The following is a 25,010-nucleotide window of genomic DNA, read 5'->3' as shown; positions in this document are numbered from 1 at the left end:
TGACGGAGATGCCCCCACGCGGCTCAGAGCTGGGCTTGCTGTGACGCATGGGGCTGGCGGTTTGGAGTGGGCCCTGCGCGGGACTCCTAAAAGATGTAAGAGGGGAAGAAACTTGGCATAAAGTAGATGTTTTCGCCTGCAGAGAGAGGTCCCTGAGGCCCCAAAGAAACTGCACTTCCCCATCCTACCCCGCTACACACAAAAGTTAAGGGCACCACACCTGCCTTCCCCAGATGGGGCTCCCCGCGCAAACGCCTCCTCGTCCCCCAGGATTTTCCAATGTTGGCGCAAGCTCCTCCCTCGTGGGAGCGGGGCTGCTGCGGGGGCGGCGGGGAGTGGGCCCAGCTCGCCTCCATTGGTTGTGCGGGAGGTAGGGGCGGAGGGAAGACGCGCTGTCCCGCGGACTAGGCGGCCCCGCGCTCATTCCCGCTGTGCCGGCTGCCGCGAGTGCGCCCCAGCTGCTTGTGCGCCCCAGCGGCGAGCCCCACATTCCTGCGGACGGCTTCGCGGGCTCTGATTGCCGAGACAAGGGGCGTCCGCGAGGAGCTCAGCCAGGCCCGGGGAAGTCGGCGGGTCCCGACCCCCAGGTCAGTGAAGGGTTCCCGACGCCGCCCGCGAGCGGAGGCAGAGGAGTGAGGAGCTGGGGACGCGCGGGGCGTGGAGCGCTGAAGGTGGGCTCGCCTTCTGCTGGGGGCGCCCTGGCTCCTCGCTTGGGGCGGCCTCGGGTCCCAGGGGCTCCGCTCCTTCCGGAGTCTCCTCCCAGACTCTCCAGCTCCTGGACACTCTGAATCTGTGCCCTTTGCGGCGGGCCGCTTGTCCTTACGGCCCCCAGCAGCCTCCGCAGCCTAGCTCTCCCGATTCTCGGGATGACTTCGCGGGGCTGCGCAATGCCCTTGGCCCCAGAATGACCGTTTCTGTCCCGGACATAGGGAATCGGGAAGATCTGCCCTCGCGTCCGCCGCTGCACAGATTGATTTCTCCGTGCAAGCCTAGACCGTTCTACACTTTGCAGAAGGTGTTTCTCGGTGCATTCTGTGTTTTCCCTTTGTGGTGTGTGTGGTCATTTTTGTGTTTGTTTTACGTCTGTCTGGATTTCCAGGGTCATCGGTCCCTGCCTGGGGACTCTCCACGCACACAGTCTGGCCGCTTTACCCCTTACAGTGCTCGCGTGAGTCTCTTCACCTGTTTTCGGTGGCTCCAAATCCGAGGAAGTTTTACCTGGAGCTTTAGCTCCGGTTGGGCTCCGATCGGCGAAACAGGGGCGCCAGCGGTGACTTCCCGAGTTCCCGGAAAACCTAGTGGGAAACCGCACCAGCTTCCTTCCCCTTTCCCCGGGTATGATGAGACGCTGGAATCCTGCGTTTCCTGTCGAGGTGCGTGGATTATGGGCAAATTGTTGCAGGTCTGATTTAGGAGGGAGGTGTGTGATGTGCCCTTCTCCGGTGTGCAGAAGGACCCATTCATTCACAGAAACCTCTCGTTGAGAACCAGGTTTGCGGCCGTACCTGCGCGCTTTCCGCCGCCAGATGCCTGGGGCCCGGCGGGCTTGGTTGGGGTTTGGTGTCAGATTGCAGAGAGAGGGTCTCTTTGTTAATGTCCTTGATTTCCTCTGCCGGTGAAAATTCCTGCGGAAACTGTACTGCTAAAGTGGTTAAGTACTTACTTAGGTGGTTCTTTGTGATGTTAATGGAATCGGAGGGCTCTGGACATCTCAAAACCACAGCGTTCGGTTGGGTCCACACTGCCCATGCAAAGGGCTGGAACCTCGCAGCTGTTCCGTCCTGGGCCCAGCCACTGGACCGCTCCCCCAAATGTTTGTCCTGGCGTACCTGGCACTTTAGAGTTTCCAGGTTGACTGTCAGGCAACAGCCTATCAACAGGAAAGGAGGCAAGCTAAGTGATACACTCTTTTCTTCTAAGATTTACCTCTTAATGCAGTCTTGTAGCCCAATGCACCCTCCTTTAAAAAAGGAAGATAATATTAGCTTAAATTATGCAACTAGTCTGAGTGTTTTAGCTTATTTGTGATCCAGCTCCTAGAGGTTCTTAAATATACTGGGAGAGCCAAAAAAAAAAAACATGTATACAAGTGAACACTTTGGTCAGCGTTGCTCAAGCATAGTTCTCCATAATCAGAAGTGTCTGGACGTGATGGTAACCACTTTGAGCACCTCTCGTAATTGCAGAAGTCAAACGTGACCTGTATTCATCTTTTGTTATCAGTATATTATTACAGTACATTATTACAATGTATTATTACATTGTTATCAGTATATTATTACAATTTTAATACAGTTTTCCTTGCTTAAAATGTGTATACATTTTTTTGGCACCCTCTCTGTATTTCGTGACAAAAATGCCTCATATTGCTAGTAAGTATAGCAATACTTGTCCCCCACCCCCACCATCACACAAGTACACTGTATAATCCGCAGGTAACTAACATTTACTGAAGGTGGCTTTCTGAAGTGTGCTGTTAGTGAGACTGCCGCGCACGCAATCCAGTTGCACTGACAGCCCTCTCACAGGGCATGTCCTGGTCACCTTCAAATGCTACTGGGCATTGTGAGGATGGGGAACCATGTGCCAACGCCGGAAGTACTCTGGGAATACTGAGTTCCCAAAATGGATGGGGTATTCCGTTTTTGTGTTTGAGGTTTATTATTTATTTGCCTTATTTATTTATTGTTTTTGATTTCTCTACATAAGGTAAAGTGCCTTAAAGAGCTTACTACATTGTGGCTCTCATTAAAGAACGTTTGCATAACGTAATATTCATTCCATTCTCCCTGCTGTAAGTTAGTTCTGTTCAACAGAATATACTGGATGGTGCGCACAGGTTTGTCAAGGGTTAAGAGCTAAGTAATGGTGTGAAGGCGTGTGGCATCAAATCCATCAGAGCCTTTATTTACAGGTTTCTCCAGTTCCTTTTTTTTCCCTCTTTTTTAATGAGGGCAGACGAAGGATGACAGAGGTGATTGGTGAGAATGATTAATCATATTAATCATTACGTAAACTTGCAGTCGTATGTTTATTCTAAGAATGAAAAATGAACCCATCACAAGCAAAATTCTCTGATTTGGCCTCTATTCCAGATCAACTCTCAACCCATTTGATAATACCCCTTCCTCTCTGGGCTTACTCTTCCTCTTTAACTGGTATTTTAAGACCTGATTTTTTTTTTTTAACTTTGTAGAGTTTATGTAAGCATTTTTATATATGTAACTAGTTATTAGGGAAAGCAGAAAGTAAAATTATGGCCTAATTTTTGTGTTTTGCTCATTTGGGCTTTTAAAATAGTTATTTAATAACCTGAAAAAATACATTTCTAAAAGTCCCTGGACGTCAGACTCTGTGTAGGTCCCTCTTGCCTGGCTTCTGGCACTCATGGACTGTTCAGTAAACATGTGTTAAATGAAACTAGAAGCCGAAAAGTAGTGTTGCAGAAAAATGCTATTTTCTTCAAATAGATATATGTGGAGTATATTGTATTATTACATTACTATGTTAATATAAAACATCACAGGCTTAATTTTTATAGACTTGCTCATGTTCACAGTTGGAACCAGGAAATAGTCATTGTTTAGTCTATACTAAGTTTTGGAAAGAACAACAAAAAAATGGAGATTCTGAGTCAAGTAGCTATACACAATTTAACAGTATCTCTGAGCATGAAATGGCACAAACCAGCCAAAATAGTGCCAATATTTCAAAGTTCTAAATTTAGGTCAGGAACAGGATAGACTGTTATTGTATTTCCTGAATTCCTAACTTTTAAATTTTCATCTATTAAGTTATATTAAGATGGGAAATCAGTCGGCCCAGATTTACAATTTATATTATGGACTTGATTGTTGATGCTGAGATTATTATAGACAATAGTGAAAGAGTCTGGAAATTGTAAGCCTGTAATAGTTGTCAAAAGGGCTAACTTCAGATAATAAACTTGAATACAATTTTTGATGGGAAACAACAAAATAGACATCTGTAAGAACCTCTTTCAAATTTAGGAAGATGACTTAAACCACAGTGAAGACACTAAGGCAGTTTATTCAGGGAACATTCAACATATAGACTTGCTCCCCAGGGGAAGCCAAAATAGCAGCTTTTCAGATTAACTTCCCATGGTAGCCTGGTGCTGGTTAGAAGTGCCTGGTAATCTATCAACTGTTGCCAATTAAACTGGTTTGGTTCTTACTCACTTTCAGTTTTCCTGTGACCAGGATGAGAGCAGAGAGGACCATGCTTGTCATTTCTTAACTAAAACATTCACAGCATCCTGTAAAATACACTGTCTCACAAAGAACAATTAAGCCCTATTGGGCGGATGGACTTTCGGGCCTCAGCCTGAAAGTCTTAAACTTTGAAAAAAAAGGTGCATATGAATGAACCATTTCAGAAGATTGCATTAAGTATATACAGCACAGAAAAAGGAAGGAAGGGGGTAAGGAGGTAGAGGAAGTGTTCTAAGCTTAAACACCAGTTGCATTTTCACTGCATATGCTACAATTAAATTTTATTTCTATTAATGAAATTACCTTTATTGTTTTTCCTGATTATAAAACAATACATGTTCTTTGTATCAAAATTCAAATACAGACATGCACAAAGTAGAATATGAACATTCCCATAGTATCACCCACTAACAAAAACATGTTAGCAGCTTGGTGCATGACCTCTGGTTTAGTTTAGTTTAGCTTGCTTTTGTTTAGTTTAGCTTGGTTTTGTTTTGTTCTATTTTGTTTTGCTTTTGCATGCCTCTAACATTGTGCATGCGTGCATAGCAGTGTAATAGCAGCAATGCTAGTAGTTGTTGTCTTATAGAAATGGAGTCATACTATGCACAGTTCTGAAGCTTACTTTTTGACTCAGCCATACATGCCCAGCATGTCTCCATGTTAGAGAATACACTCCTTTTTACCACATCAGATCCCACCTTGTATGACTCTGTCATTTATTTAACCAGTCCTTGACTCATGGACATCTTGGTAGCTCCAATGTTCAGTTGCAGAATACATCTTTGTAATACATCTTTTCAACTTGCCTGATTTTTTCCCCATGGGATAAATTCTCAAAATGTATTATTTACATTGGTAGCTTATAACACCATATTTTTTTGAGTGAAAAGGGAATACTTTTTCACTCAAAAGGGAACACTCAAATACTTCATTCAACAAGTGGTAGACATTACCCACATGACTTTTTACCCTTAAAAAGAAGTGCTTTTATTGATGTTTAATATTTATATAGAAAGGTACACAAGTCATATTTTATGACTTATGTGTTCAATTTGAACATATCCATGTAAATGGAACCCAGGTCAAGAAATATATATATTTGCCAATACCCTCTTTCATATGCCTTGGCAACCTGTCATTCTAACAATTCCTCCTGAGAAAATTCTTCTTGAGCTTGTTGACCTCTGCTTCCATGAGTCAAGTGCTTGATTAAGGACACTGTGCTTTTAAGATTGACAGTGGAATATTGATTGACTGATGGAATTTTTAGACCTTCAGAAAGACTCCTTACCAACAAAGTTGTTCTGGTTCAACTGAATGAGTTTCCAAGGTCCTTCATTCTGTCCCTTTATCTCTTTATTATTCCTGTCAGTTTTGGCCTCAAATTTGTCCATTGAACTCTGCATGGTACATATTTTGATTCATATGATGACTTAACCTATGGATAACAAAAGAAACTGAATGATTTGTTTTTCATCTGATGTCCTCTTGTTGGCCACCCAGCTCAGCTCTGAGTATAAAGTGGATTTGGAATTGGAAAAGGGGTCCTGCACTCCCAATTAGTGGTTTCTGTCACCAGCTGTCTCCTTCTGCCATCCTTTTCCAAAAGGAATATAAACAATGACCTTCAAAATTTACTTAACTTCTGGAGACCTAAGTTTCCTGATTTTTAAGGATTTCCAACTTCCCAATTCTATGAAAAATGTTTTCTTTTTGTTGTTCTTGCTTGTTTGTTTTTGTTTTGTTTTTATTTTTTGGTATTGATTTCTTTTTTTAAAAAAGGAAAGTTAATATTGATAGAGACCAAGAGGAAAGAAGGAATAAAGTAGATACACCATAGATGTTTTCAGTTAGTTCCACAATGAATGAGAAGAGAAAATATTTGCTTCTTTTGTGCCCATGTGTTTTCATTCCTCCTATTTCCCTAAGAAGCTGAGGTCTGGATTAGTTTCCTAGCACAATACTGCTTAGGATATCACTGCTCACATCACCATGGTTATGATCTAGATAAAGTGCCATTCAAAGTGTCGTCCATGCACCAGTGCCAGCCCTTGAATTGTTAATTACTCATTCACCATGAGATATGGAACTTCAGCCAGAGTATAAATCAAATTAAAGTACTAAGCACACTTTTTAGTTTAGCTCTTTTTTATAGCAAGACCCTCTTGATGAAGAAGGAAGCAGTGCTTTGCAAGTTTCTCCTCCCACAAAGACTCATAACCACACATTCCTAAAGAAGTCAAGTGGCTACTTTGAGTAACAATGATCTCCGATGTGGGGCTTTATAGTTCAATTGAAAATTTCATAAAAATGTAAACATTTCTCTTTCTGTGCTGAGTTTTTATTGAACTTCGGTGTTGGTTTTTCGTTTGTTTTGTTTTGCTTTGTTTTTGGAGAGCAGGGTAGGTTTAACCTTGAGATAGAGTGATTAACAGAGTACCATGGCATATACCGTTCCTGAATGTAGTAAATAGTAATAGCCTTCCCCTACAATGATCAGAAAGCAGCCATTGTCCTTGACTCTTTTTTATCTCCACAAATGAGCACAGTGCTAAGGGTTGTGATAATAGGGTACTTGATAATTTTCCAATGGTGGGATTATCATGAGGTTTAACTTAAAGAACACTTTAAATTAAAAATGATGCATCTATTTCACATTCACTCAGATCTTCATTGACTTACTATGGTAAACTCTTTTGAGTTTTATTGTGTTCTTCAAAATACATTTGTTACAATCCCCCCAGCTATATTCACAGTAGTATATTTCAATATTTATAGCATATTCCTCCATCCTTTTTTCAATTATCCCTGTGGACACTTGACTAAATAAAATCTTTGTTGAATATTTTTGAAAGACACGATTGCTTGATAAAAAGTATGATCCGAGTTTACTCTGAAACCTGGAACTATCCATTTTATTGCCATAACTAAAATATTTATGAAATTTAGGGATTGTTCCTCAATATTCTTTACTATTGAGTACTTACCCTTTGAGTTATCGATATGATTTTATACAAGATCATTAATTCGTTCAATAAATATTTTCATTCATCTAAAAATAGAACAAATATGGACTGCCTCTCCAAGAAGCTTCAAGTTTCATCTTTCTTATACCCTTTCATTCATGGAACCATCAACAAGTACTTATTGAGCATATTTATACAGACACTGTGCTGGTTCATGGATATAAAGATAAATGAATATTAGTTCTCTATTCTGGGAGTTCACAGTCTATCAAAGCAGACTAACAAGTAAACAAATTCAATTAGTCTAATAAAACCATGAAAAATGTTAGTGTATAAAGGTATAGAAATTATCATGAGAATGCAGAGGAAGGAGCCAAAAATTTGTATAGAGAAATTAGGTGGGACTTTATTTTGTGAGTAAATAATTACATGAGACAGGAGGGATGGCATGAGTAGTCTTGATGAATGAACAAATTGGATTTGGGGTAGAGTTTGGGAGAAGACGTGTACAAATATAAAGATTAAACATAAGTATTTTTTTAAACTTTGGGGAATTGAAAACAGTTTGACATGCTTGGAACACCAATCTTAGGAACAATGGGAAAAAGGAGACTGGAAACACAGATGTGGCCAGATAATAAGGAACATATAAGACAGATAATATTTTAGATTTCTTATATAGTGAAGATGGTCACTATAAAAATTATATATTCATTAGAGTCATGCATATAATAATATTTGATCACCTTCCTGTTCATAATGTGTAATTACAAGTATTTGTTGAATGAAGAATTAAATATACCAGAGTATGTAGTTTTTCTTAACCAAAGGCAATACCACTGTCCCATTACTTGTGTAATGAGTTGTTTTTTCCATTAGGGTCATGAGTTAGTCTTAATATCTTTATTAGTTCTCACCTATTCTCTCTTGGGACCATTTGTGCATGTTTAAGTGACAGCGGGTCAGGACTGTCCTTACATAGCAGCACGTCATCATGCTCCAGCTTGTTAGGGAATATGAATTTGCTATGCCAGTAGCCAACTCTCACACCTTTGTATCCCTCTCTTGTATGCAATTAAAGCTAACCAAAACATCCTGTACAACCTCCTTTCCCATCATTACTATAAGGGGTTTTAACATATTACATGTACAATTCATGCAATGCTCAGTTACACTCAGAGTTTGACTTCATTACAGTCAATGTCTTGAATACCCATCAGAACCTCTGCTGTCATAGTATCGTAAGATCTTATGTCAGTCAGTAGAGGTAGGTTATGCCACAATAACAAATGAGCCAGAAATCTCTGTGGTTTAAAACAACAACAGGTTATTCACTGTTCACACTAAGTATTAATACGGCCAGCAACGGGTGAAAGCATGGTTACCCAGGAATGGGATGACAGAAGCTGCCCTGTACTTACATAGTTCCTCCAGCAGAGGGAAGGGACATGGCAAATCTCACACCGGGTCCCACATTTTTATCAAGAAGTAACACGTCACTTTCCCCACATTTCATTGGCCAACACAAGTCATATAGCCACTCTAAATTCAAAGGGGGTGGGAACATGCAATCCGTACAACCTGCCTGCAGAAGGAAGGAACAGCAGAAACACACGGACAGCACTAATGACCACAAGACTCAAAATTATCCCTCTTTTACCCTATGCCTCCCCATAGAAAAGGAATATAAAGAACATAGAATTTGGAGATGAAGCGATATAGATTTGAATTCCAGCCCTACCTCTAACTTGGGCAAACTTTTAAATTCTCTGAGCATTAATTTCCTCATCTGTTAAAGAAAAGTGAGGGATAATAATAACTACCTTAAAGAAGTTATTAGAGATTAGAGAAAACTGAAGATTAGAGAAAATACTCGTACACATATGCCATGCCTGCACACCTATACAAACACACATACAGAACTAGTATGTGCTTTTATTTCATAAATACTGGGTGCTATCATTCATGTTGTTGTTTCCCCACTGGTTTTGCTGGACATTCTGTCTCCTACACAAGCATCCTGGGTCTGCCTCCCCTGCCTATTAAGTTCTGAAGACATATTCCCATGCCACAATGACTTGGGGATATACCCACCACCCTCTTGCTCACCCCTCTACTTCCCACCACTCTTCTGGCATAGTGTGCCCCCTATATCCCAGCTGACATCATTGAAATAAAAGATAACTAAGACTAGATATAAGAGCAGTGAGAAACATGTGAACATGCATTTCTGACTAAGGCTATTTCTACAATTTTTGAACAAAAAACATAGAACATACAACCTAGAGGGTAGGGTAAAGAGCTTGGCCTTGATATGGGGCAAAATCAATGTCAATTAAATCTTATATATAAGATACTCATGATTCCCTTGAATGAAACCATATTTACTTACATTTTTAAAAGAATGTTTAACTATCTTATATCGGTCACCAGTGTGGTAGTCTTTTTTTCTACAAATAATTCCTCCTTCTTTTTCAGTTTCGCCTCCTTGCATTTTTAAGTTGAAACACATTCTGGAGAATTTGAGTCTACACTTGTTTATTGCTTCCATATTGTTTTTGACAGATTCTGGTCTTGATTCATTATCTAAAATGACAACAGGCTGCCGAGGACTTGATTTCCTCCCACACTTGATAGCCTGCCATATCATTTTGTTCCATGTTACAAGGAACATGTAGATATTCTCTTTGTTAGCCAGACTTCTGAGTTCACTGGAGAGAGAGAGAGAGAGACAGACAGACAGACAGAGACAAAGAGAGGGCATTAAGGCAGTCTCTGCTGCCTGTTTCACACCCAGGATTATCAGGACCAAGGAAAACGCCACACGGGAGCCTGCTTTCCTGACACAGCTTCCTCTTTTCTGTCTGCTGCCCTTACTGGTGTACCTGGAAATCCCGGTAAACGAGTAACTTGAGAGCCATGAGAGAGCACTTTGTCTCCTTGTAGGACTGATGTTGTACATAACCTCTGTCTAAATCTGACTTATCTGGTACTCATCGTTTCGAGGTACCTACCTATATCCTCAGGCATATGCTTGGTGATGCTTGGCAAAAAGCACTGTTCCTATCAATGCTCCCTATTTTTTCATTGGCAGCTTCATTTTGCAATGACTATATTCAATTTCTAAATTGTTTATTGGCCTCTATTGCAGCAGATAATGACCCTGGACTGTAAGGGAGTTCCTGTGATCAGGTTTGGCCTCTTGCCACACTAGAGGATTCACTGAAAGGATGGTGATCAGGGAAGTGATTGCTAGTTTAAGAGCTGTAAGGAGTGTGAGTTCTTTGATCTTCAGAACGTGCTGTTTGAAGTTTATTTGACACTTGCTAAATAAAGTCTCCCACTGTGCTTAGCTTATTGGCTGCTATTGTTCCTCCAGTCCTTGCGTGGAACCTGGACCTCACTGGCTGTAGTGGGCTCTCGGTGAACTTCCCACGAGTCCACTTACTCATTAGTCCTCATTAGAAAACTACTCTGTCTGGCACCTGAGGGCATTATGCTATGTGATGTAAGTCAGACAGACCTCACTTACATGTGGAATCTAAAAAACAACCAAAACAAAAAACCCAAACTCATAGATACAGAGAACAGAATGGTGGCTGCCAGAGGTGGGGGAGAGGGGAGATCAGGAAATGGGTGAAGGTAGTCAAAAGGTACAAACTTTCAGTTATGTATAAAATAGACAAGTCCTGGGGATGTAAGGTATAGCATGGTAACTATAGTTAATAATACTGTATTATATATTTCAAAGTTGCCAAGAGAGTAGTCTTAAAAGTTCTCATCACAAGAAAAAAAATGTAATGATGTGGTGATTGATGTTAACTTAACTTATTATGGTGATCATTTTGTAATATATTCAACTATCAAATCATTATGTTGTACACCTGTGTGATACTGTGATTTATAATAAATATACAGAGGGTGCCAAAAAATGTATACACATTTTAAGAAAGGAAAAAACTGTATTAACATCATAATACTCAATATATACCGATAACAAAAGATGAATACAAGTCATGTGTACATTTTTGGGGCACCCTTGGTATATTTGGTCTTGTCCTTATTTCTGGCACAGAGCTCTTCAAACCCTAGAACTGTGATGAAAGCCATAAAGATATTCTTTTGTTAAGTTAATGGGTGACTTTTGGACCACCTCAGGATGGGGACTGGTTGCCAGGGGAACCAACCTTGTGATCAGAGGATTGGAACTTTCAGTCCCACCCCTGGACCTCCAGGGAGAACAGAGGGGCTGGAGGTTAAATCAATCTCTGACCAATGATTTAATAAATTATGCCTATGTAATGAAGCCTCCATAAAAACCCAAAAGGACAGGGTTCTGAGAGGTTGGTAAATACAGGTACTGTGAGAGTGTCACACCTGGAGAGGGCATGGAAGCTTCCACACCCTTTCCCCATGCTTTGCCCTGTGCATCTTGTCCATCTGGCTGTTCATAAGTTATATCCTGTTATAACATGTTTCTCTGAGTTATAGAAGCCACTCTAACAAATTAATCAAACCTGCGGAGGAGGTTTGGGAACCTCTGACCTGGGCTTTCGACTGGTATCTGAATTGGGGGTTGGGAGACCATCTTGTAGGACTGGACCCTTAATCTGTGGAATCTGATGCTCTCTTCAGATAGATAGTGTCAGAACTGAGTTGAATCCTAGGACGCCCAGCTGATGTCCCGAGAATTACTTGTTGATGTGGACAACCTCCCCCTAATATTGGAATTGGTATCAGAACCTATTTAACCTGAAACTAATATAATGTTATATATCAATTATACCTCAGTTTAAAAACTGAAAGAAAGAAAACTCCTCTCTTGACTCAAGATGCCTCCAAAGCCCTTACCTTTGACTGGGTATTTAAGCTGTAGGAGTGATGTCCTTGGCTGCCTCTGAAGGTGACTGAGGATTCAAGATGAACATCACTGGATTCCATGATTCCAGAGGTCCAGAGGGAGATTCAGACCAGCGGGTGAAGGCAGGAGTGAAGTCGTGAATGAGGTATTCAGGCAGCCTCTCCCACCACCATAGATCCAGTTTCCCGGGCATATTAAACTTCTTCTAACTCATCCTCTGATGCTTCACCTCCAGTACCCAGTGGGCATGATGAGCTGATGGTGGCAGCAAATATTTGAACTTGTCCAATGCCCATTGGACACAAAAATCATGCTTCTATCCTTGTATTTCTTTAGAAGCTTCTAACATTTTGGCTTACTAACTGCATAGTATACCAAGCATATTTTCTAATATCCTTGGGGATAAATAACTTTTCCCCAACTTGTCTGGCGAGAAATTCCAAACCTACTGAACAGTTGTAAGAATAACAATGGACAGCAGCAATATATCCGTTAAGTAGACTAACCAATTGTAAACATTTTGACACATTTGCTTCATCATCTTTCTTTATGTGTGTGTATGTGTGTGTACTGTAGTCCCCCCTTATCCGCAGTTTTGCTTTCCATGGTTTCAGTTACCCATAGTCAACCGCAGTCTGAAAATAGTAAATGGAAAATTCCAGAAATAAATAATTCGTAAGTTTTAAAGTGCACACCATTCTGAGGAGCATGATGAAATCTCGCACCTTCCTGCTTCGACCCCCTTGGATGTGAATGACCCCTTTGTCCAGCATTTTCACGCTGTACACATTCCCCGCCCATTAGTCACGTCATAGCTGTCTTGGTTATCGCAGTGCTTGTGATTCAATAACCCTTATTTTACTTAATAATGGCCCCAAAGTGCAAGCGTTGTGATGCTGGCAATTCATATATGCCAAAGGGAAGCCATAAAGTACTTCCTTTAGGAGCAAAGCTATGCATGTATGTATATACGTACGTACGTACGTACGTACGTATGGATGTATGTATAGGAAAAACCATAGTATATATATTGTTTGCTACTATCTGTGGTTCCAAGTATCCACTGAACGTCTTGGAACGTATCCCCTGAGGATAAGGGGGAACTACTGTACTTGTTTTTTTTCCATTTTGGCTTAACTATTTAAGGGTTAGTTGCTGATATTATGACACTTTATGTCTATAAACTTCAACATGCATTTCCTAATAATATGAACATTCTCCTATATCACACTCAGGAAATTTAATATTGATATAATACGATTATCTAATGTGCAGTCTATATTCAAATTTCCCCAGTTGTCCTAATAATGGCATTTATAATAAAGCTATTTTTTTTTTCTTTTAACTCACCCAAGGATTTTGCATTGCATTAGGGGATAAATCTTGAAATCTGCATCTTCCTTTTTTTCCTAAGTATTCAGCTGACTGCTAAATAATGTAAAATGGCCAAAACTTGATGTATCCAAAGCTTTGTCTGCTAAACTGCCAATTACTAAGCATTATTCTTTTTAAATACCCATTTTACTGTGAAAAGCATCATAATACTTTGACTATCAGCCATAGAGGACTGGAAGAATGAGCGAACTGATTTAGCAAAATTCTTATGTATATATTATGCTAAATACTGGGCTAATATCCAGAAAGGATGGGCAATTTACACACTGTGTAATCAACTAAGGTTCTATTTGTACTCGAGGGAGGATGGTTCATTAATTCAAGTAAATGCTATGCCTTGATTAAAACTGTCATCACGTAGAAGTCTCCGTGAGCTTGAGTCCCTGCTGGGAAATGCAAGACTTCACAAGTTATGCATACTTGTCATATTCCGATCTATTTTTCAGGAATATGATATAAAGTATCTTAGTTTAAACAAAGACACGATTATAGTTGTCAACAGAAATATAGTGACTTGCTTAATGAACTTGCTAATACTGAAGTTCTTTTCAGACAACCTATGTCATCACTTTTTTTCAAATTGTGTACCTGTACATGTGATTTTATGGATAGAAAATGGTTATCAGTCTTTGCAATATTCTTATGTGCAAAAATAGAGAATTGGATACAATTGACAAGTTATATTTCTCTCTTTCCTATGCCTTAATTATCAGGATATTTTAAGTGGAAATGAAGTTTGGTATTTAACTTACAGAGTGAATGAAATATTTACCATATCTCCATTCTTGTAAGTTGAAATTTTATGAGACAGATGAGAATTCACAAGAAAATGTACAAAATGCAAACCAACAATAAGTATTTACATAAACATGTACAAACAGGGAGGTCCTCATTAAACACATTAGCTTTGATGCCTATGGGAGATGGAAGAAAAGGGAATGAGGAATGGAGAGAAAGAGGGACCAATGATGACAATAAGCCATGAACTGAGGACTATATGTATTTAAAGAGGGAGATAGCAGTAGAAACAAAAAGAAAAGAAAGAGCGGCATTGGTAAGGAGTGATACAATCTCACATTTCCCTCTTATTCTACTGAGTGGTATCAGTGGCCCATGGTGCCTACTTCTGAGGAATCTACTTACATTTAGAGTGGATTTCATCAAATGGCTATAGAGAAACCAAATTTCCAGGCTCTTCCCCGTTCCCTTAGAGCAGTTTTAGAAGCACCCAAAGGCCCCTGAAGCCTGAGACAGTGGACTGGGGACACGCTTTGTCTTCCTGTAAAGGTTTAAAAAAAAAAAAAGGAAAAACTATGACACTCACAAAATTAAATTTACCAGAACAAAATCTTTCCAAATATCATACTCTATAAGGAGACTGTTATGAGCATTGCCTGATTGGACAAAAAGAATATATTAGATACAAATTATTTTAACTGTAGAGACAGATAGAAAAGAAGGGACCATTCCATTCTTCTACCAGAGCATGGTTTAATGAGCATTTTTAAAAACATGTATGATCTGATTAAAAATTAGCAAGCCATTTTGTATACTAACCTATAATCTAAGCAATTCTAGCTACTCTAACAATTAAAAGTGTTTTTCTTCATACACTTGTAAAATATTGGAAAAGATCAGAGCTGAGTGGAGGGAGAGAACTGAACCTGAAAGCCCTCATTAAAAATACTGTGACATCTTGAAAGGCAGGTCTTGCTTCTTCCCTTCTTTCTTCCCACTGAGTCATTTCACACTTGCCTATGATGTTCAAGTCATTATTTCTCTGGCTGTTTGCTTTTTCTTTAAATCAAGTGTTTAGCCAATGACCTTTTCTCCTGCTCCCTAAAAGTGGCTTTCATTGTTCGGCTACTTCTTCACCAGTTCAAGATTCCTTCAACCTTCAAGTTGCTGCTTTTCTTGTTTTGCTTTAGGCTAATTGTGTTGCCAAGATGGGTCCAGTCTCCCCAAAGTACAGGACAGATCCCTCCTGGGTATTTTCTGAACACCAGTAAGAATCGTGAAAATGCTATCCCTATAAGTGGTTTCATATTTCACCTTTTCATCTGGAAAATTATCCACTTAAACTGTCTCATTCTAAGAGACTATCATTTAAAAATAATTATTCTTACTAAGGCAGAGATTTGGACATAAAATCTTCACATGGAATATAAATATAACAAAAATTTATTAGGAATAATACAGTAGTTTGATTTTTCCAGGAAAACAGTGCCAAATAAATGCAAGGGAACTCATATCTATAATTACTTTTGAGGCTATACAAGATAGATGATCAAAACAGTTATGTTCCTATCCCCTTTTGAAATACATTCTTGTATGTTTTTTTAACTTCACTCAGTCTATACTGTTTTATAGATCAAGAACGGTAGTCTGAATATTCTGTGAATTATGCCTTGTATGGGTAACTGATTTTTAAAGAATTAGAACAAAATAATTTGTCTAACATAAAAGTATTCTGAGTATAATTTTTTTTTTCCTGAGGAAATATTTTGCTGGGCCTAAGGCTAATTTAGACAGATGAAAGTCATCACTGAGTTACAGACGGCGGAGATTGGACTGAATCGAAAGCAACCTAATGACCTTCCCTAAGAAACTGATTTTAAAATAAATCACCGAGGCCAAGGTGTTACTTTGTCATTTCTGTAATTTTCACCAAAGTACTATGAAAAAGCTCTGACTGTATTTTCTGATCATTCATTTGAATAGTGGGCAAGGCGGGCTGTTAATTTCAATCTTTTGCCGGACATCATCTAGTCCAGGTCCATGAATTCCATTGCATTATTCAGAATCTCTACCTCTCCACATTTCTTCTCAGAAGATGGTCCTCTCATTTATTATTTGATAGCAGATGGGCTCAGTTTATTTCCTTACTTCGTTTGGTTTTTTATTGGGCTGGTACAAGGACTCATAATGAGATTCTACTCATTTTCACACAAATGGCTACTCTCCCAAAGTGTTATTTTGTTAAGTAAAAGCAGCTCTTGAATGAACAAGTATATGGAGGGCTGAATCAGCTTTAAATAAGGATAGCACCGCAGGTAAGATAATAAACTTGATTTTCTTTATTGCAAGCCTGAAGGTAAGTGTGTGTAAGCGAAGATTTACATTCTGAGAAGAGTGGGTAGAAGTGTGTATTGTCAGCACCAACCTTCTCTCATCTAGCAGGACCCAAAGGCTACTAGGCAAAGAGGAAGCATTCAGGGAGAAGATAATCATGAAATTGTAAAGGAATGGGTTGAGGTCTTATATAAAACATGCTATTTTCTAAACAGAATAAAAACAGTTTTGCTCAGATGTGATAAGGTCTCTTCTAGATTCTGAAAATGGTAGTTTCTATGTATTTTACAGAGAAAGAGAGCCAATATATGAGTATCATCAAAATTATTCATTATATTATAATACCAAATTTTACATTTGTTGACTGGAAAAAACATTTTACCATGTCTTGTTAATATTTTATCAAATCGTTCCTAGTTATGTGGGAAGACCATCTTTTGGAGAATGATTGACACAGCAGGGCTTGATGATAAAATGTTTATTTCCATCTAACAGCTAGTGTACTCTTTAAATAATGTCTGCTCAGGAAAAAGCAGCTTGTCCCAGTTTTCCACAACAAAAAAAACCTTTCAAATCATTGTTATTCACATAGAAACGTATTTGTTTATGGGTCAGAAACTCAGAAATTGCTGTGCTAGATTTGAGGCCGACTGTAGGCTGTTTTACACACTCATCTCTTGCAGAAGTGGAGGCCGAGGCTCAAGTCTCACTCAAAGGCAGGCCGAGGGCACTTGGGATGCTTCTCTGACAGGATTTCCAGATAAGGGCCTGTCAGCTCTTCCTTTTACTAGGCAGGAAGGTCCACGCTCAGAGAATGTTTTTGTTCTTCATAAACTTTACAATTCTTATGATCACCCCATGGGAAAGCATGCTTCCATACTTTTGGAGAAGTCACCCGAGGCATGGCACTGAGTGACATGGAACCAGAGACCGCCAGGTCCACCTTATCTGTGCTGTCCCTCCATCTCCCCACCCCCGGGGTTCATGGTGAGATTACAAGTCCATTCTTCCTTGCTTTGGTAGGTGATTGCCTTTTGTAGATTTCTCCCCAGCACAGTTGTTTATTCCAAGAGACAAAGGGAAAGCTGGCTGACCATGAAACAAAACATTTCCACAGGTCTCCATGTATAGTATTGTGATCCAGCTGTCTCATTATCCTTTCTCAAAAATCGCTTTCTGAGAATGGCTCGGAATGAAAGCATCACCATCTTCACGTGCCTTCGGGTGCCACCAGAAATGAGAGTCTGCTGGTGCTGCCGTGGAACAGATCGAGGCTGTGCATTTAAGACGAACTCTCTGTCTTCTTTAAAGAACAGAAACACACAGTGTTTGGCGAAAAGAGTCCAAGAAGCATCAGCTTAAAGCACACTTGTTTGAGTTCGTGTCCACAGTGCTACCTGCAGCCTCATTCACACTGTCACGAGGCCTAAACACGTACAATTCCGTTGGTCCTGAGCATTACACACAGACTGTCAAAACATTCACCAGAGAGAAAGATTTGTCAATTTTTAAAACTTCAATAAGAAAATGAGAAGCAATGTTGTCAAATTAAAGTTATCTCTAACAGTACATGTAACTATTGTTTTGCAGCAGAACATTGAGATGAAGTTTGTGTGTCTGTCGTATTAAATTAAGAAGCATTCTGGAAATGATATTAAATCTGAAATATGGAGGGGGTATTTAAAGGAGAAGACATTTAATTGTGAAATGTCAAATAAAGAAGCAAGGTTTCGTTTATTCATTTCTACCATTTTCCCAAGGCCACTTGAAAGAAAGATCAGATGCTTTCCCCAAATCTTCTTAGCCTCATTTCCGGTAAACTGTCCTGTAGACATCCGGTGCACAGTAGGCTTCTTGTGTGAAAGAAGGCAATCTTTCCGGGATGTATAAGTGCTCTCGGAACATTTACACTTTAAAGAGGTATCTTTGTTTTAACAAGTGGTCTGGTAGCCAACTGTGAGCTCTGCCGCTGAATGGCTGATACTCCAGTGACATCATCTGTGCGTCCAGCCCACCCCCAGAAAATGATACAAATTTGGGTATTGAATGTGGCTTTAGAAAAATCAGCCAACTGCAGCTGAATCTATGACCTGTGAGAACTGTAGCACTCGCAGAGACTTGGAAGTCCTCTAGTCTCCCTAGGTACTCAGAAAGAACTGTCTCCTAGTACTTTACTTGGGATTGTCTTTTACAGATTTCTAAGTATGAGTATGGAAACGAACGTTATCACATCTTAACTCAGGACCTCCTGGGGAAGTAGGAGATAGTATCATTTTACAAATGGGAAAACTGAAATATCAAGAGTAAATTGTAAGCTTGTCCAAAGTAAATGGCAGGTAGGAACTAATTACCCAAGACTCATTTTTCTCAACCAGAGTTGAGAAAACTAAGAACACAGTTCAGGCATGGGTTCTAGTCACTTCTCTGTCATTGTCCAGCTGTGTACCCTGAGTGAATCCCAACATCTTTGCAGCACAGTGTCCACGTCTGCAAAATGGGAATAATAATTCCTGCCCTACCTGCCTTACGAAATAATTTGTATGCGAGACACACAAAATGCTCCATCCCTACCTTTTTTCTTTGCCCATGCTAGAAAAAGAGGATGCAAAATTCTTACTACCAAAACCTACAGGAAAATGGAGACCAGATGGTATAAGGAGTGAAGAAGCCCAGTCCTGGCTTATCTACTAGTTTGATCTGTTACTTTTGTCAAATCAACCGAGCATCTTTCTCAGTTTCCTCAGCTAGATCTAGGAGGTTTTACCAGAACATCTGGAATATTTCTACCGATTCATTTTTCAATATTTCTACCTAGTTTTCTTTCCTATACATCGTGCTGCCTCTGAGACTCTGTTTTCCCTAAAGGTGAACATGCTTTTCCCTAAAGGATTTACGTGCTGGAAAAAGGCAAAGTATTGCTAAATCAGTGTAACACTTGCAATTCCGCTGTGATTCTCTCTCTTTTTAAAGGATTGTTAGGAGCCTGCAGCATCATAATGAAATAAAAATCACCAGGCAAAGCCAAATGTGAGGAGTAGAAATCAAATTATTTCATGAAGTACATACTAAGACACTGTTTGTGGTCTACTCAGAGGGGCTCACTAAGATCATTAGCCTGCATGACACCTGACAGGGACAGCCCTCTCAGAAGTGTCCCCACCTTTCCAGGGAGCTTCATGACGGTCAGCTCAGGCCGCAGGGACCAGTGTCAGCCCCTCAAAGAATCGGCCGCTTAATTCGATTTGGAAAGTGGAAGGGAAAGGCAAGTTTTCAAGGTAATATGCAGGGCAGAGTTTAGGGAAAAGAAAGCCAGGGCAGAGCGGATGTTTTCGTATTAGCATTTCACTACCTGTGATACAACGAGATTTAGAAATTTACAACACAGTGGTCTAATGCTAAAAAGAGCTAGGAAGAGCATCTTTTCTGGACTTAAAAGAGGCTCATCCACCGGAGGGATCGTCCTCCCCCAGCTGCTTCTCTCCCCCTTCTGCCCCCATCCACCAAGGATTTAGTGGGCTAGAGGCTCCTTCAGAAACTGTGTGACTTCTCCAGTCCTGGAGGAGAGGTTATCTGGGACATGCTGCACCCACACCTTGAGCTGGAGGAGTCATGCTGTGACCTACTTACTACTTGCCGGGCACAGTCTACTTTGCTACCTCATAGGGGCCACAGGAGGAGGTGAAGAGTGACAAGCATTTCTTTGCTCCCCACAGAGAGATTATTCCTTCTCCCCACCTCTAAGCGCACACACACACACACACACACACACACACACACACACACACACCTCTTTTGGGCCCAGCCCTTTACAATTCACAAAGTGCTTCCACGCCTATTGTCTTGATCCCTGCATAACACAGGGAGGAGATGGGGCAGGTGCCATACATTTTACAGATGAGGAAAGTGAACCTCCGAAAATGTTGGCAATTTACCCTACTTCCCAAAAATAGAGGAGAATCCAGGTCTAAAACTTAAGAGTTTTGAAAGCAAACCCAGTACTCAGTTTCTACCACTCAGAGGGAATCCAACCTTTGTTCTGAGGTAATCTAAAGTTTCTTAATCAGTGCCGAAAGTATAAAGAACAAAGTATGTAGGTAGATCTAAAAGACAAGAAATAAATAGAAATGGCCCCTAATCTCAAGAGGATACGTTTGTATGAACAAATCAGCAAATTATAAATGTTAACCGGGAAAATAATGTTGATAACCTCGGCTCTTGTCTTCTTGAAGGAAAGACTTCAATCAAGCGACAGAAATTTGTGGAGCACGAATAGCAGAAGTTTGTTAGTAAAAGAAAGTACACTCTGAGACCTGGAGCAGGCTGACCCAAGAGAGGGAAGCAGCCCTTGTGTGAAGGCTTTTATTTCTATGGGTAGAATTGCCACCCCCTCTCCTTTCTCTTATCTCAGAGGTGCCTGGTCCTCTGGCATTTAGCCATGCATTTCTTTGATTTAGGGGCATGAGTAAACACACCCCTTTGATTTGGCATGTATAAATATATCCCCTTGATTTGGGGGTATATGTAAACACATCGCTTAGGGGTGTGTGAAACCTGGAATCCCGTTGGGCTCATGAGGTACTGATGATCCTGACAAACAAGTTGTGTCTACCCCCCCACCTCCCACACACCCCCACTTCTAACAACACGTCTCTTTGATTGAGAAGTCTGTGTAAGCCGGTGTCCTGCTGGGCAGCTGCCGGGGTCTTGACCCAGTTAGGAGCTATAGCAAGTGGCTTTCTAACCAGAGCTGAATTTCTCCTTCTGCTCATTTCTATCTATCTACCTATCCCGTCGTAAATATTCAGCAAAAAGCAAAGTTACCTGAGCTGTGATTCTCCAAAGTGGGCTAGAGGCAAATAGTGGTCGCATTGCGCTGGTGGGCTGGAGACCCTGCAGTTAATTTTCTGGAGGAGGGAGGTTTGGAGCCAACTTTTTGGGTCCTATTCTCAGAGCATCCACTTGAAGCATCTGTTGAAATAGCAGCAGATGGAGCACATTAGAAATGTATTTTCCTTTTTATGTTATCTTTAGTTCCTTGGAGAAACCTGGAACCCAGGGTACTACGGAGATAAAATTAAAAGTTCATTTTTTATATCATCATTTGTACTATAAAGACACAAACATTGTTCCTGGGGAAGTTATTTCATTCTTTTCCCTCCTTTGTAGGTGTTATAATTAAGACTTCTTGAAGACTGGCAATTAGATTTAAATGTAATATGTTCTAAATAACACACTCAGTTGCTTTTTGTTGTTGTTGTTGTTGCAGCATCAGTGGAAACCTGATCCCCTGCTACCTTTGAAAATCAAGTTTTGTTGGACTGATTTAACTGCCTGAAATTTTTGCTGAAGCTATCGTGGGGAAAAAAATGCTGATTCTGTCCTTTGTAGCCCCTGTGTGAAACTTTGACTTGTAATATACTCACTCATTCTTGGACTCTCATAAAGATGTCTGAACCCGACTCTTCATCTGTTTTTTCGGGAAATGTGGAGAATGGAACTTTCCTTGAGCTATTTCCCACATCCCTGTCCACGTCGGTGGACCCATCCTCAGGCCACCTGTCAAATGTCTACATCTATGTGTCCATATTCCTCAGCCTTTTAGCGTTTCTGCTTCTGCTTTTAATCATTGCCCTCCAGAGGCTCAAAAATATCATCTCCTCCAGTTCCTCCTACCCAGAGTATCCAAGCGACGCTGGGAGTTCCTTCACTAATTTGGAAGTCTGTAGTATTTCCTCTCAAAGGTCCACTTTTTCAAACCTTTCGACGTGATGAAAATAGAAGAATCCTTAAATGCTGCAGCAGCTGAGGTTTTCCCTTATGAGAAGTGTCACGTGAAGCAGTTGCCTCATGAGAGAAATGACCCTTTTGTTTTTGTCAACCAATTAGACCTGTTTCTCCGTCTCCCTCACCCATGACTTCTTTTTCCATTCACTTGTGAATGTAGAAGCTGATGCTGACAGAGGTGCATGCAAAACGCATGTATAGAATTTCACACAAACCACTTGCCAAATCCGGAGCTCAGGCTTCTCCAAGGTGGATCAGTTCATTCCATTCTGTCGGACCTGAGGCAGAGTCTGAGGAGGGCCTCAGAGTGGGCGCTGTATATCGACTCTGCCTTTTGTTTCTCTTACAAAACTGTGAAACCAACTGAGCCAGCAGAAACTGGCAAAAGTAAGTCTGAGCTCTTCAGAAGGTATTTTCCATATTTAAAAGATAAAGCGGAAACACCAAATTTTAAAAAAAGAGTCAATGTAGAGCATTGTATAACCTAGATTTAATGTACAACATTCCTAAAATTGGAGGCAAAAATATGCAAACTGTTTTATTTAATTTCACGTTAACTAATGAGAACTACATTTACTGATGGATTAAGTTGTATCAGGAAAAGTTTTAGAAGAGTTTAACTTTTAATTGTGCAGTTTGTAATGTAATTCTTCGTCGTGAGGTTTTTTTTCCTCCTTATGTTATAGTCGTAATGCCCTAGAGTTGTGGAATTCTTTGTGGTAATTGCTGTTACTATTACTAAGAGAAGTACCAGAGGAGACACCAAGTTTTTATTCTATACCTAGTTCCCTCAGTGAGAATTGAGCATATGGAAACTACTGATTCAGTTGTGCTTTATACAGTAATCACTCCTGGCAGTCGTGTATGTTCCCTAATTCAGTTTCATAGTCTATCTAAGTTTAGTGCAGAATTAAGGCTCTGAGAATGTCAAGTGCTTGTTCCCTCTCATTAGGTTGCAAAACTTAGAGACTCCATTGCTAATCGACATGTTATCATCGACTCCATGAATGTCTCTGAGCAGTGTTGTTGTATGTTACCTTAATACTCTGCATCTAGATTCCAAGATATGGGTTTGTATTAAAAAATTATAAAGACTTACGTTGTGTAGCTTCTGGGCGCTTCGTGCTCCTGGGAGCTGCTGTACTGTGGTCAGCCACACACGTCTGCAGGGGCTTCGTCCTGGAGGCGCACACGTAAGCACACACATGGAGTGTGGAGGAAGTCAAGCTGCCCCTAAAAACGAAACGGCAAACAAGCTACAGCTTCTCACGAGTAAGAATTTTAATTTAATTTGAAGAAGAAATGGCCCACAGCATAAACACTATGAACATAAACTTGTTCAGTCTACGGAACCCCGTGCGTCAACATGGCCCTGACTTCCACGGCAAGTGATCGTCTTGCTCAGAACACTTGCTCGTCTTAAGCGTGGGGCTCCAACATGCCCTTTGGACTGATGGCAGCACTAGCCAGTAACTGGAATGGGATAAAGAGTCCACCGTTTTTACAGGGTTTATCTCTGTCGTTCTAAAGCACTACAGGAGATGACGACCAGTGGTGAAGATCAGGTTGCTCTTTCTTAACCCACACATCGCACTTAAATCAGACCACATTGAACTATTTCTATATCAGAAATGTCCCCAAACACCACAAGACCTGCAGACGGTCACTGCCCTAAAATGTATAATTAGTGAAAATTTTACCACGGCTGCCAGTGGTAGTGTGTTGGAGTGTACCATAAATGCTGGATTAGAAAATCTGCTATTTAGATCATTATCAGCCTTCTCTGAATGTGTGTGTCTGTACACACATGCGACACATTCTCAGAACATATATACATATATATTCACATACTCCCAATTAAAAGTTGTGTGAAAGTAAAACAGGATTTCAGAAGTATCTATATTATCACCTTTTCTCTTTGATTACTGTTGTGCTATTTTGGTTACTGAGGAAGAAAGGATGTGAATGAAATGATTTAAAAAAATAAAGGAACAAGTTTGCCACACAACAGGACAATCTGAGTATTATCTGTTCTAAGAGGTAATTTTGTACCCTCCTCTGGAAGAGATATAAAGGCTTCTGAAAATAAAACAAAAAAAAATAAATAAAAATAAAAACGGATGCAGGCACACCTCCTCCATGATGGTTCTAACTCTCAAGGTTAAGTAGAAGAATTAGGAGCAACAGTCAAAGATGTAAAATAGGGCTTGTCATTAAAAACTTGCCAGGATAACAGATTGTACAACTTGAGATGAATTTGTGTTGTTTAAGAAGTTCAGAAAGGTTAGAAGACTGGTTTATCAATAAAGAAGTAGAGTCCGTTGAAAGCCTGGTTGTTTTGTTGTTTTCAGCCTCTCCTAAGGAAGCTTTTCCATCACTCTTTTTCTTCACGTCCTCTCTGAAGCAGGGTCGATAATGTGTGACCCAAATGTCAGCCTCTCCCTCACTGCTAAGGGTCACCTCCCTCCGGGGCAGTGAGGCCCAAACTTCCCTGATCAGAAGAATCACCTGGATGCTTGGAAAATGAAACATTGTCAGAAGCAGTGCCGTTTCTAGACTTGCTGCCCTGCCTGAGGTCTGCCTTTCCCCTTCAGAGAGGTTCCCACTTCAAACCAATGGCAGGTCCCACTTTCCTTTAGAAAGTCCTCCAGGATATGTCTCAATTAGTACAACACACAGGACTCAAGCCTTCAG

General features: G+C 40.4%; 1 protein-coding gene across 2 annotated transcripts; it reads left to right on the top strand.

Annotated features, from left to right (window-relative positions):
* The first annotated feature begins 422 nt into the window (after window positions 1-422).
* Window positions 423-23,419, top strand: SERTM1 (serine rich and transmembrane domain containing 1). 2 transcript variants are annotated; one of them, XM_033103797.1, is made up of 3 exons: window positions 423-587; window positions 1,100-1,373; window positions 21,799-23,419. In XM_033103797.1, exon 3 carries the CDS (start codon window positions 21,978-21,980, stop codon window positions 22,299-22,301), a length of 324 nt encoding a protein of 107 aa, XP_032959688.1. In that variant the 5' UTR covers window positions 423-587; window positions 1,100-1,373; window positions 21,799-21,977; the 3' UTR covers window positions 22,302-23,419. The 2 variants fall into 2 exon arrangements, with proteins under 2 accessions (XP_032959688.1, XP_032959689.1); XM_033103798.1 differs by lacking the exon at window positions 1,100-1,373.
* The last annotated feature ends 1,591 nt before the right edge of the window (window positions 23,420-25,010 follow it).

The sequence above is a fragment of the Rhinolophus ferrumequinum genome, chromosome 4 (genome assembly GCF_004115265.2).
Source record: "Rhinolophus ferrumequinum isolate MPI-CBG mRhiFer1 chromosome 4, mRhiFer1_v1.p, whole genome shotgun sequence".
NCBI lineage: Eukaryota > Metazoa > Chordata > Mammalia > Chiroptera > Rhinolophidae > Rhinolophus > Rhinolophus ferrumequinum.
The sequence above is the reverse complement of the archived record's forward strand: the minus strand, read 5'-3'. Positions and strand labels throughout refer to the sequence as shown.

Bases quoted from the DNA above. Each gene is read 5' to 3' on its own strand.
- SERTM1 (XM_033103798.1), top strand. From the start codon at position 21,978: ATGTCTGAACCCGACTCTTCATCTGTTTTTTCGGGAAATGTGGAGAAT.